The 12,530-nt window shown below is 37.0% G+C and overlaps 1 protein-coding gene across 1 annotated transcript in view; it reads right to left on the reverse strand.

Moving 5' to 3' along the window:
* The window catches only part of LRRIQ1 (leucine rich repeats and IQ motif containing 1), a 725,247-nt gene that overhangs the window by 676,198 nt on the left and 36,519 nt on the right, over positions 1-12,530 (reverse strand). The window contains exons 3-5 of the mRNA XM_053716929.1: positions 11,595-11,689; positions 9,584-9,692; positions 7,163-7,392 (exon numbers count right to left, since the gene is read on the reverse strand). Coding sequence (XP_053572904.1) covers positions 7,163-7,392; positions 9,584-9,692; positions 11,595-11,689 — 434 coding nt within the window. The remainder of the gene's footprint in view (positions 1-7,162; positions 7,393-9,583; positions 9,693-11,594; positions 11,690-12,530) is intronic.

Below are 12,530 nucleotides of genomic sequence, written 5' to 3' on the forward strand. Positions count from 1 at the left end.
ACCATATACAATACCTTGGGGTGTCAACATTTAAAAAATATACACTTTGAATGCAATAAATAAAAGTGGGGTATGTGATAGGCCCCAAACTAAAGATAGGCCTATCAGAAGAAATACTCTCATTTTTAATAACTAAAATCATGTAACATAACCTTCCCAAAATCCTGGCAAACCTATGCATGGGGGGCATAGGTGTACTCAGGGTGCCTTGCAGAAAACAACCTGAAGTATTCTTTTGCAATAACTTACAACAGTCTCTCCTAAATCATAGTAAAAAAGCAATGTGTCTGTAACAATGAAAATTGAAAAATTACCACCATATACTTTCTCCAATTTTTTGGGCTAAAACGGTTGCATCAAAGTCATCAAACCACTCCATGTATAATACCTTGGGGGGTCAACTTTTTAAATATAATCACATTTATGGAAAACAAATAAATTGGGGTATGTTAAAAGACCCCCAAAAAAGACGATAGGCAAAGAAAATATGTTAAATGTGAAAAAAAATCACAAACACATGTCAGACATTTGGCATTGCACCGCCCAAACAAGCCACCAAACCTATGCATAGGTGGTATCACTGAACTCAGGAGATGTTGGTGACCACATATTGGTGTCTTCTTTGGTAGTAACACATAACAGGAGCTGTGAATCCATGTCTAAAGTACAATGTATGTGAAAAATAACACAAAGAAATGAATGCCCAATAGTTTAACAAAGACTAGTGGTTGAATTAGTGTATGGAAAGTGTTAAAACACCTGCATTTGAAATACCCTAGGATGTCTACTTTTCAAAAATATATGGTTTTATGGGGGTAAATTACATTGGCCGGCTTCAGAAATGTCTTAAATAGAACATGGGTGCATGGGATGTGAAAATGGGAAGTGTAAAAAATGGAATGCGCTTCCTAAAAATAAGGCCTTCTAGCCCCCAGAGAACCCAACACACCTATACATGGGTGGTATCACTGTACTCAGGAGATGTTGTTGAACACATATTGAGGTGTTTTTTGGCAGTAACACATAACAGGAACTGAGAATCCATGCCTAAAGTACAATGTGTGTGAAAAATAACACAAAAAAATGACTACCCAAAAGTTTGACAAAGACTGGTGGTTGAATTAGTGCATGGAAAGTGTTAAAATACCAGCATTTGAAATACCCTAGGGTGTCTACTTTTCAAAAATATATGGTTTGATGGGGGTAAATTCCATTGGCCAGCTTCAGAAATGTCCCAAATAGGACATGGGTGCATGATGACCGATGTGAAAATTCCAAGTTGAAAAACTGGAATGCGCTTCCTAAAATTAAGGCCTTTTAGCCCCCAGAGAACCCGACACACCTATACATGGGTGGTATCACTGTACTCAGGAGATGTTGTTGAACACATATTGAGGTGTTTTTTGGCAGTAACACATAACAGGAACTGAGAATCCATGCCTAAAGTACAATGTGTGTGAAAAATAACACAAAATAATGACTACCCAAAAGTTTGACAAAGACTGGTGGTTGAATTAGTGCATGGAAAGTGTTAAAATACAAGCATTTGAAATACCCTAGGGTGTCTACTTTTCAAAAATATATGGTTTGATGGGGGTAAATTCCATTGACCAGCTTCAGAAATGTCCCAAATAGGACATGGGTGCATGATGACCGATGTGAAAATTCCAAGTTGAAAAACTGGAATGCGCTCCCTAAAAATAAGAGCTTTTAGCCCCCCGAGAACCCGACACACCTATACATGGGTGGTATCACTGTACCCAGGAGATGCTGCTGAAGACATATGAGGGTGTTATTTGGCAGTAACCCTTAATATTATCAGTAAATGTATTCTTAAATTGCTATTTTGTCAAAAAATCAATTTTTTTTTTTTCCCCCCCAAACTTTGGCATAGATTGGTGGTAAAATGGTTGCATGAAAAAAGTCAAAATACCCCAAGTTTAATACCTTAGGTTGTCTTCTTTTAAAAAATATATACATTTGAAGGGTTATTCAGGGATTCATGACAGATATTGGTGTTACAATGTAACTATCGCCAATTTTGAAAAAACATGGTTTTGAAATAGCAAAGCGCTACTTGTACTTATTGCCCTATAACTTGCAAAAAAAGCAAAGAACATGTAAACATTGGGTATTTATAAACTCAGGACAAAATTTAGAAACTGTTTAGCATTGGTATTTTATGGTGGTTGTAGATGTGTAAGAGATTTTGGGGCTCAAAGTTAGAAAAAGTGCATTTTTTTTCATTTTTTCCTCATATTTTATATTTTTTTTTATAGTAAATTATAAGATATGATGAAAATAATCATATCTTTAGAAAGTCCATTTAATGGCGAGAAAAACAGTATATAATATGTGTGGGTACAGTAAATGAGTAAGAGGAAAATTACAGTTAAACACAAACATCGCAGAAATGCAAAAATAGCCTTGGTCCCAGATGGTCAACAAATTGAAAAGTGGTCTGGTCACTAAGGGGTTAAAAAGGGACACTGAACCCAATTTTTTTTCTTTTGTGATTTACATAGAGCATGCAATTTTAAGCAACTTTCTAATTTACTCCTATTATCAATTTTTCTTCGTTCTCTTGCTATCTTTATTTGAAAAAGAAGGCATCTAAGCTAATAAGCCAGCCAATTGTTGGTTCAGGACCTTGGATAGCACTTGTTTATTGGTGCTGGCCAATCAGAAAGGGCAAGCCAGGTTGTTCACCAAAAATGGGCCGGCATTGAAGACAATTTGATAGTAGGAGTAAATTAGAAAGTTGCTTAAAATTGCATGCTCTATCTGAATCATGAAAGAAAATTTTGGGGTTCAGTGTCCCTTTAAGCAAAAAACTTGGAAAAAGAAACAACACCTCCTATCTCCCCTGATATGGAGACGACTAACTCCCAAAGGAAGACAGAGCCTCACGGCCTTCACTTCCTAATTAAGCAGCCAAAGCCTCCCGAAAAAACGGACGGACGAAGTCCAGAAAGTCTCGACCCAAAGGAAGAGAACCTCTAAAAGGAACAAGTCCTAAAAGGACACTTCCAAAGAGAGGCAAAACCGTAGGACTTAATCTTCCAAGCCTTCAACCCACAATGGCAAGGAACACCCTACTTCCTGGAAAAATCGGAAATGACTGAGCATGTCGCCATGGATTTCAATGGAGTCCCGCCCACTAACTTGAAAGGCGAATGAGGACTGAACCAATCCCCCATGCCCCTAAGCAACCACGGACCATCAAGTCCTCTAAGGATGCTAGTTGAAGCTTGTAAAATAAGTAAACAACACAAATCATATTGTGATCACTAGGCGCCCTCACCGGTCCAGCCGGACATAAAAAGTTGCCATGTGTCTGAACTAGGCCTCAAAGACAGAAGGATTTGTACCCAGTCAGGACCAGCCTGAAACCAAAGGTCCCAGCACTGTCAAGGCCACAGAGAGTCTCCACCAAGATGGAGGGATAAAAAACTGTCAGACAGAACATAGGACTAGTACGTCCTCACTCTTGTAAAAGTAAAGAGTGACCACAAAATCGTGAGTATCAATTCCAGAGAAGAAAGTTCCCGAAGGAAACACACACACCAAAATGAGCTTTAGACCAATAAAAATCATCCTTACTAAATTAAAATAAAAGATAAGGCAACCCGTAGGTTATCGCCCAGGAAGAACGGACAGACCCACAGTACCAGCCCAACAGGTGTCCAAGACTTCCAAGCTCAGAACTGGAAAAGGATACACAAATAACAAAGGCTATAAGAAGATTACTTTATCCCTTTATGTCTATGCAAGCAGCCAGTCGAAGATTAAGACGGAGAATTCCCAGACCCATTAAGAGTGGGATCCTCCAGCAACGCCAAACTGTGCCTCAGTAGAACACAAAGGTGAGCCAGTCTATAACGAAAGGCACAACATACCTCCGCCAGGACAAAAGAAAACACGGGCCCCGAAGATTGAGCCCCTGAGGCCTCAGGAGCAGTCGCTCCTCCGGAGGGCTGAACTGGACCAGGCAATCCCATGCCTGACAAGCCCCAGTAAACGGAACACGGACAATATTGTAAGCACAATTCCGGGAGGTGCAAATGCACCAGCGCCAAAGATATGGCCATGCGGAACCGTGTCATAACCTCCGGTGGGAACAAGCCACACTCCATAGAAGGATAAGTAGCGTTTGGGTTACCTGCATGCGTAGTAAGAGTTGGTGGTAGGGAACTCGTCTCGTGGGAAATAGAATCCCCAGAGGCGGATGACTCAGTGGGCACCCGATTCCCCAATCCCGAGGAACAGAGCACTCTAAAACGACATTAGGAACATAACTGATGGGCATGTATCACCCGGGCCAATTCATCTTCTTTGCAAGAAGTAGAGTCTGAATCAGAGACATCCGTCTCCAAAAATCAGAATCCTCCATAACTGAGATATTGAATAAAAATGGACCAATAAGAAAAATCTAAATGGCACCTTACACCCCCAATGGCTGGGGAACTCACAACCTCCATGGAACCAGACACCAGCGGACCAGGATTTCTCCGTCGCCACACGGTCAGGAATGCGGAAATGGAGAGCAAAAATGTGCCACGCCCGGTCGCAAGGTAAACCGTGCAGTCCAGGCAAAAGTGAACCCGACTGTAAAGGGTGCGTCCCTAGACATAGGCCGTTATGTATCTGTTGGCGCTCTACAAATTCCTGATAATAATTATAAATAGCCATGAGCCGAAGCAACTTTACACAGTAGCAGACAAAATCACATAACAAACATGATTATAAACCCCTCTGTTCAATAACCCCCCTCAGGAGATATTAACCCTTGATTCCGAGATACAAAAAGGAGCCTCACCTATGTTAAAGTTATCCCCGAAAGGATGTAGCCCCACTCGGATAACCAATTGTAATTACAATACATCCATGATGAAAGTAAAATGAAACGATCTTATCGGAATCTACGCCGTGGAACAGGAACACGGACCTTCAAGTGCGACAGATAGTAGCGTTGCTTCTGCCATGAACTTGAGAGAAAAAGCAGGCAGCGAAACTGGTCAACGCGGATTGCTTCTTGAGCTGTTAATATGAGTCGGGATGGTTTCGCAGAAAGACTCTCCCTGCATCTCCGGACTATAACTTTCACCCATGCTCTCACTGAGAGGCTAACAGGACTACTTAAAACTCCAGTCCCATGCCGAAGAGTACTACCCTTCGGATGAAAGGCAAAGAATGAGGGGGGTGGGAGAGGTATTTAAGCCTTTGGTTGGGGTGTCTTTGCCTCCTCCTGGTGGCCAGGTTCTGAATTCCCAAAAGTAATGAATGCAGCTGTGGACTCTTTCCATTTATGAAGAAAACTATCATCAGCGTGAAAAAAGAACAAGGAGTCCTGATCCCAACATCGAGTTTGTCTGAAATAACATGAGGAGACAGAAGCAATTGAGCCTGCATAAAATCACAGATTTTGGAACAACCTTCCTGCAGAGTTTCTTAAAAAACGGTGTGTAGGTGTAGCTAAAACTGATGCGGTTTGTAAGGCAAAGGGTGGTCACACCAAATATTCATTTGATTTAGATATTTTTTTAATTTCACATAATTTGCATTTTGTTTAATTGAGAAAAAATAAACTATTGATATTTTTATTTTACTTACTTTACAGACATTTTTGACACCTGCCTAAAGCTTTTGCACAGTAGTATGTGTGTATATGTGGGGGGGAGACTAATTTTTGATAATTTTTTTTTTTCTTCTTCTCTCTTTACTCTTTATAGTAGTGTACTATAAGGATGGTTCTACACATATTGACAATTTTGTTTTAATTATTCAATGGTTTTAGCTAGCAGGTGGATGTACACTACAGACGATTTGACATCCTTCTCACTTGCCACAGTGGAGTGATATTTTCTCCCTAGCTAGTGTTCGATTGTTGCTCTCTTCAACTACTAGACTATGTAAAGTAACAGGGATAGATTAATAGCTAGAACCACTGTGTTGCAAAATATGGTTCCATAAGAATTTAGGTATTTTGGTGTTTTTCAAGAGGAATGCAACCAAAATACAGAAAGACCCTATATGCACGCTGTAGACCCTATATGCACGCTGTAGAATACAGTATTTGATTAAAAGCATAATTAGGTAGGCTCAGGAGTGTGCACAGGTGTTCTGGCAGCAGTGTTTGCTAACATGGATACTCTCTTTAACAACAGATACCAAGAAAATAATTTTAAATTGATAATAGAAGTAAAAAGGATTTTTTTTTAAATTTGCATGCTCTATTTTAATTGCGAAAATGTAATATTGGCTTTCATGTCCCTTTTATATTACAGGGTAGTGTTCTTAAAAGGAGATCACACCAAAGAGACCATAGAGACCTAGGTGATTGGTCTGTATAAAGAGGGTTCGAGACAGAAAATTAATAGAGATTAAAGTTATTTGTGTATAAAAGGAATTCCCTGGTTGTATATTATTAGAATGCATAAATTTATTTCTTAATTGTTTATTAGGGTTTTTGGTCTATCTGCTAGATTTAACATACATTCACTCCTGTACTCATTTTTTTTACGGGGTGCTTAACAACATAGCATAGGGAGATACCCTCTTTATAACACTGTAATTTAAATTTACGACATCCAAGACAAAATAAAAGCAGAGAATGAAAGTTTGTTTTAGCTTGTGGTGCTTCTTTGTAAACATCAGAAAGATAAGATGCTATTATATGCAAGGAATTAGGTAGAAAGAAGAGGCAAAGAAAAGCATAAAAGAAACAAGTGAGAATGTTCCACATATATAATAAAAATCTATACACACATACACATACACACACACACACATACATACATACACACACACACACATACATACATACACACACACATACATACATACACACACACACATACACAAAAGTTCACATGGATAAAGCTACAGGCAGGTCAAGGTATTGCAAGTCTACACATTTGGTAAACAGGATGAGAAAGAAAAGCAATTCATCTCAGGCTAATGAAAGTTTGAAATAAAAAGTACTGCTATTAATAATTGAGTGAGCTAGTAATCTAGTTTACAAAAAAAAAAAAAAATACTAAAATGTATTCCTAAATATGTTTTTCCCATAGCATCATAGAATAAATTAAAAACGTGTGGGACACAATAGGGTTAATTAAGTAAACGTTGCATGTATGAAATAAAACTAAGTACTACTTACTTTATGAAGAATATTTAACATGGAAGTTTTGTTCTCAAATTCCTTTCTCCGGTTTTCACTCCTTTCCAGTTGTTCTTGCATTTGCTTTTGTAGCATTTGTCTTTGAGAAATCAGCTTGTTCTTTGTTTCTTCATGTTGTTTCTCTTGCTCAGTTTCCCACTGCAACAGTTGTTGTCTACAATTTTCTTCTACTTCAATATAATCAAGGTTTAAAGCAATGTCCCCACTGCCTACAATTAAAAAAGTAAAGTTGTCACTATAGAATGTACAGCACAGATATTTGGGGGCTACTGCCTTAAAGTGAAGGTCCATTTTGATGAATTAGTGCCCGGTTTTTAATAAACCTATTAAAAACAAGGGCACTTTAATTCATCAAAATTGACATTTCACTGTTTTCTTCAATAACTTACCTTTTAATCCTCCGCCCGTCGCAAGCTGTCTTCGCGGGTCCAAAATGACGAATCCGGCTTCCTCCATCAGGCCAAGATTCCCCCGGGGGGGAGCTGTGATTGGAGGAAGCCCGATTCGTCATTTCTGACGTCTGCAGAGGCTTCTGACGGCCGGGGGAATCGCTGGAGCGGCATTCAGGATTAAAAGATACGTTTTTGAAGAAAACAGTGAAATGTCAATTTTGATGAATTAAAGTGCCCTTGTTTTTAATAGGATTATTAAAAACCGGGCACTAATTCATCAAAATGGACCTTTACTTTAAGGAAACATTGACTATAACAGATGACTTTACATAAAGGATTTTTAATAACTGAACAACAATATTTGAACATGGATTCTTCAATTAAATAAATGATAGAACAATGTTGGCAAAGCAAAGATTAGCATGAGAATAATACGCAGATTTATTTTTAAAAATTATATTAGTTGTATACATATTGAAAAAATAATTTTTAAGTTTTAGTTTCAATGTGATCCAGGATTCCTGCAGAGGCCAATAAGGGACAGTTATAAATAGAGTGTGCAACCAATGACTGGGTAGAATATAGCATTGCTAAATCTTGAGTCTGCACTTGCAACAGAAATAGAAAAGCCCCCATTTTAAGAAGTAAATTACAGAAAAAGGGAACAAAATAATTAAATTACAGTATATTGAAAAGTTGTTTACTACATATAATTAAACATTTTATATTACATTCTTAAAGAGTTTAATATCCCTTTAAAGGGACATGAAACCCAAAAAATGTATTTAATAATTCAGACAAAGCATACAATTTTAAACAACTTTCTCATTTACTTCTATTTTCAAATATACTTAGTTCTCTCAATATCCTTTGTTGAAGGAGCAGCAATGCACTACTGGGAGCTAGTTGAACACACTGAGTAAGCCAGTAAAAAGAGGCATATGCACAGTCACCAATCAGCAGCTAGCTCCCACTAATGCATTGCAGTTCCTGAGCCTACCTAGGTATTCTTTTCAACAAAAGGATACCATGAGAACAAAGCAAATTAGATAATAAATGTAAATTACAAAGTTAATTAAAATTGTATCTGAATCATGAAAGAAACATTTTGGGTTTTAATGTAAATAGGTCTAAATTTAACAATTATATATTTAAAATGCAATACTTATTAACACATAGATATTGATTAAAACAGAAGAATAAACTAAGAAATAAATGAACCCATCAGGCGAGCCAATGACAAGAGGCACATATGTGCAACCACCATCAATCAGCAGTTAGTTCCCAGTAGTGTATTGCTGCTCCTGAGACTACATAGGTATGCTTTTCAACAAATAATAACAAGAGAATTAAGGAAATTAGATAACAGCACTAAATTGGAAAGTGGTATGTTCTATCTGAATCATGAAATAAAAAAATTGAGTTTCATGCACTTTTAATACAATTTGTATAGCAAATATAAAAATCAACACCATTGTGTCTACATAGTATGTGTTATGCTCCTTAACATTAAAGGGACAGTGAAGTCCAAAAAAAAAAAAAAAAACTTTCATGATTTAAATAGGGCATGTAATTTTAAACAACTTTCCATTTTACTTTTATCAACAATTTTGCTTTGTTCTCTTGGTATTCTTAGTTAAAAGCTAAACCTAGGGGGTTCATATGCTTATTTAGACCTCGAAGGCCGTCTCTAATCTGAATGCAGTTTTTCACCACTAGAGGGCGATAGTTCATGTGTTTCATATAGATAACATTGAGCACACGCACATGAACTTACCGAGGAGTGAGCACTGATTGGCTAAAATGCAAGTCTGTCAAAAGAACTGAAATAAGGGGGCAGTCTGCAGAGGCTTAGATACAAGGTAATTACAGAGGTAAAACGTGTATTATAACTGTGTTGGTTATGCAAAACTGGGGAATGGGTAATAAAGGGATTATCTATCTTTTTAAACAACAAAAATTCCGGTGTTGACTGTCCCTTTAACAATACAATGAATGCATTAAATACCCAGTTTGTTTGCCAGGTTATTGCCTGGAGTTTCGTTCTCACTAAGATCATTTTCTGGAGCAGAACTGGACTGGTCTCTTTTGTCATCTTCTTCTAGATCAGCAAGTATCTATGAAATGAAGAAAGCAAACAATGTTAACATATAATAATTAATTAATGGATAGAAAATAAAGAAACAGAAGGCTGCAGAGAAAGGAGCAAAATCTATTTAAAATTGATAGGCCTGGAAAAGCAGAGCTGAATTTAGAGTTATTCAAGAGATGCTGAAACTAAAAAAACAAACACCTAAGACATGGGATTTTCCTTTGGTAGAAAGCAAATTACCTATTTTGTCAGCCTATAACACAGTGAAGAGTTTACATTTTTTTCCAATTTACTTCCATTATCAAAAATACTTGTAATACAAGTTCTTAATGTTTTTCTGCGGCATACACACATATCCTGTGAGGGCCCGAGCACCACACCTTCTCAGATTGCCAGTGGTGGCTAGTATGACACAAAGTACGCATTCACAGAAGGAATACACAACATCTTCAGTTCTCTGAGCTTGCATACTGGTCCACAGACCGCACAGCATATGTGCGTATGCCAGTAGTAAATCAGTAATTGCTTTTACTAGAAGCATTCTTACTAATGGAAGCATATTGCAAAAATGCTTCTATTTCACATTGCAATACATTCACGCACATTTCAGTTTTGACCTTTCTATCCCTTTAACCTCTCACCACCATGAAAGAAATGAATTTATCAGGTAAGCATAAATGTTGTTTTCTTTCTTAAGGTGGTCCACGATTCATTACACATGGGAACTTATACCAAAGCTGTGGAGTCCACAAGTTATGATGGGCGGAATAAAAATGGAAAGAAAAAAAAAAAAAAGGTAGGATTCTAATTTCCAGACACTGCTGCCTGGAGGACTTTCCTACCAAAGGCCTCTTTAGAAGAAGCAAAAACGTCAAAATGGTGGAATTTAGTAAACGTATTTAAGGACGACCAAGTTTCTGTATTACAAATCTGCCCTACTGAAGCCAAATTTTTAAAAGCACAAGAAGTAGAAACAGATACGAGGCATATACTGTATGTGCAGCCACCAATCAGAAGCTAGATCCCAATAGTACATTGCAGTGCCTGAGCATACCTAGGTATACTTTCCAACAAACAATAACAAGAGAGTGAAGCAAATGAGATAATAGAAATACATTGGAAAGTTGTTTAAAACTGCATGTCCTATCTGAATCATGAAGGTTTAGTCCCACTATTACCCTGCAATTCTATGTACACAGAATCAACCCCTTACTAAATTTTAAGAAGCTAAATGTAGCCACCAATCAGCAAGCACTACCCAGGGTGCTGAACCAAAAATGGTCCGGCTCCTAAGCTTACATTCTTGCTTTTTCAAATAAAGATACTAAGAGCACAAAGAAAAAATGATAAATAGGAGTCAATTAGAAAGTTGCTTAAAATTGTATGCTCTATCTGAAACATGAAAGAAAAATTTGAGTTCAGTATCCCTTTAATGGACAACAACCACTAACCAACACACTTTCCTTTAATGAAGCTGGTTAAACAGCTAATGTTTAAAGTATAAAAAACAAATATAAAATGATTCTATGGCCTCATATTACATCACCCTTAACAAAAGAAGTGCTAAAACAGCCTCCAGTTAACCCCTAGGTTAGACCTTGTTTCCTATCCCAGTTCCAACCTTTTCTAACATCAGCCTTTTAAATCTGGTGACATTTCAATGCAATTTCAATGACACAAAAGGAAGATTAAATAACATTTTATAAAAGTTTTAACAGGCACCATTATTACTTTTTTTATTGTCATAAAATGTCTATTGTCTCTAGAAATAAAACCCACAATAAGTCTAGCATATGCAACCTAGAGGGAAAAATGAAGGTGAATAATTTATTAATTTGCTACATGACCATTTTCCATTACTGATGTTATAAAAGAAGATCTTGTATACATTTTTCTGTAGTTTCCCAAATATAAATATCTGACATACCCGTTTCCTTAGAGCATCTGGTTCTTCATCATATTCAGAAGCCAATTCGGCCAAATAATCAGATGTTTGGTAGGTTACGGATTTAAAACATTCACCTAAATAATATATAAAAATATAAAATATGTATTTTTATACAGGGTTGATGATTAATATAACATAGATCTTAAAAAGCTGCACTAATAGAAAAATGTAATCAATGCAAAGACAAAAAATGTTTAGGTCATAGAAGCATACATGTTTCTGACATCAATAAGAGCAACTAAACCAAAACATTTTTCTTTCACAATTCAGAGAGAGCATACAATTTTAAACAACTTTCTAAGTTACTTATATTATCAAATTTGCTTCATTATCTTGGTATACTTTGTTGAAGTAGTAGCAATGTACTACTGGGAGCTAGCTGAACCAATGACAAGAGGCATATCTGCAGCCACCAATTAGCAGCTACATCACTGTAGTGCCTTGCCACTTTAGAGCATACCTAGTTGTGCTTTTCAAGAAAGGACAGAACAAATTAGAAAAATGCAAGTTAGATAACAGATGTAAGTATGAATGTTGCTTTAAATTGCATGCATGCTCTATCTCACTGGTTTTTAAACCTGTCCTCAGGCCTTTTTTAACAGGCCACAGTTTGAGGATATCTGAACTAAAGCACAGGTGAAATAATCAGCTGCTTAGTAACCATGGTTATTTTACCTGCTCTCACCCAAGGTAATCCTGAAAACCTGGCCTGTTGGGGAGGCCTGAGAACAGGTTTGAAAACCAGTGTTCTATTTGAATCAAGATAAAATATATCCCTTTAATGTTGACTTCACTATCATTTTAAAACTTATATTTTTTTTAAATAAAAATGTTCAAATGCATTTTACATAAAACTGATGTTTAACCCATGCAAAGGGTTTAATTATATAGTTCAAGTAATATCTAGGGCAGCAA

Source organism: Bombina bombina, chromosome 6 (genome assembly GCF_027579735.1).
Source record: "Bombina bombina isolate aBomBom1 chromosome 6, aBomBom1.pri, whole genome shotgun sequence".
NCBI classification, from domain to species: domain Eukaryota; kingdom Metazoa; phylum Chordata; class Amphibia; order Anura; family Bombinatoridae; genus Bombina; species Bombina bombina.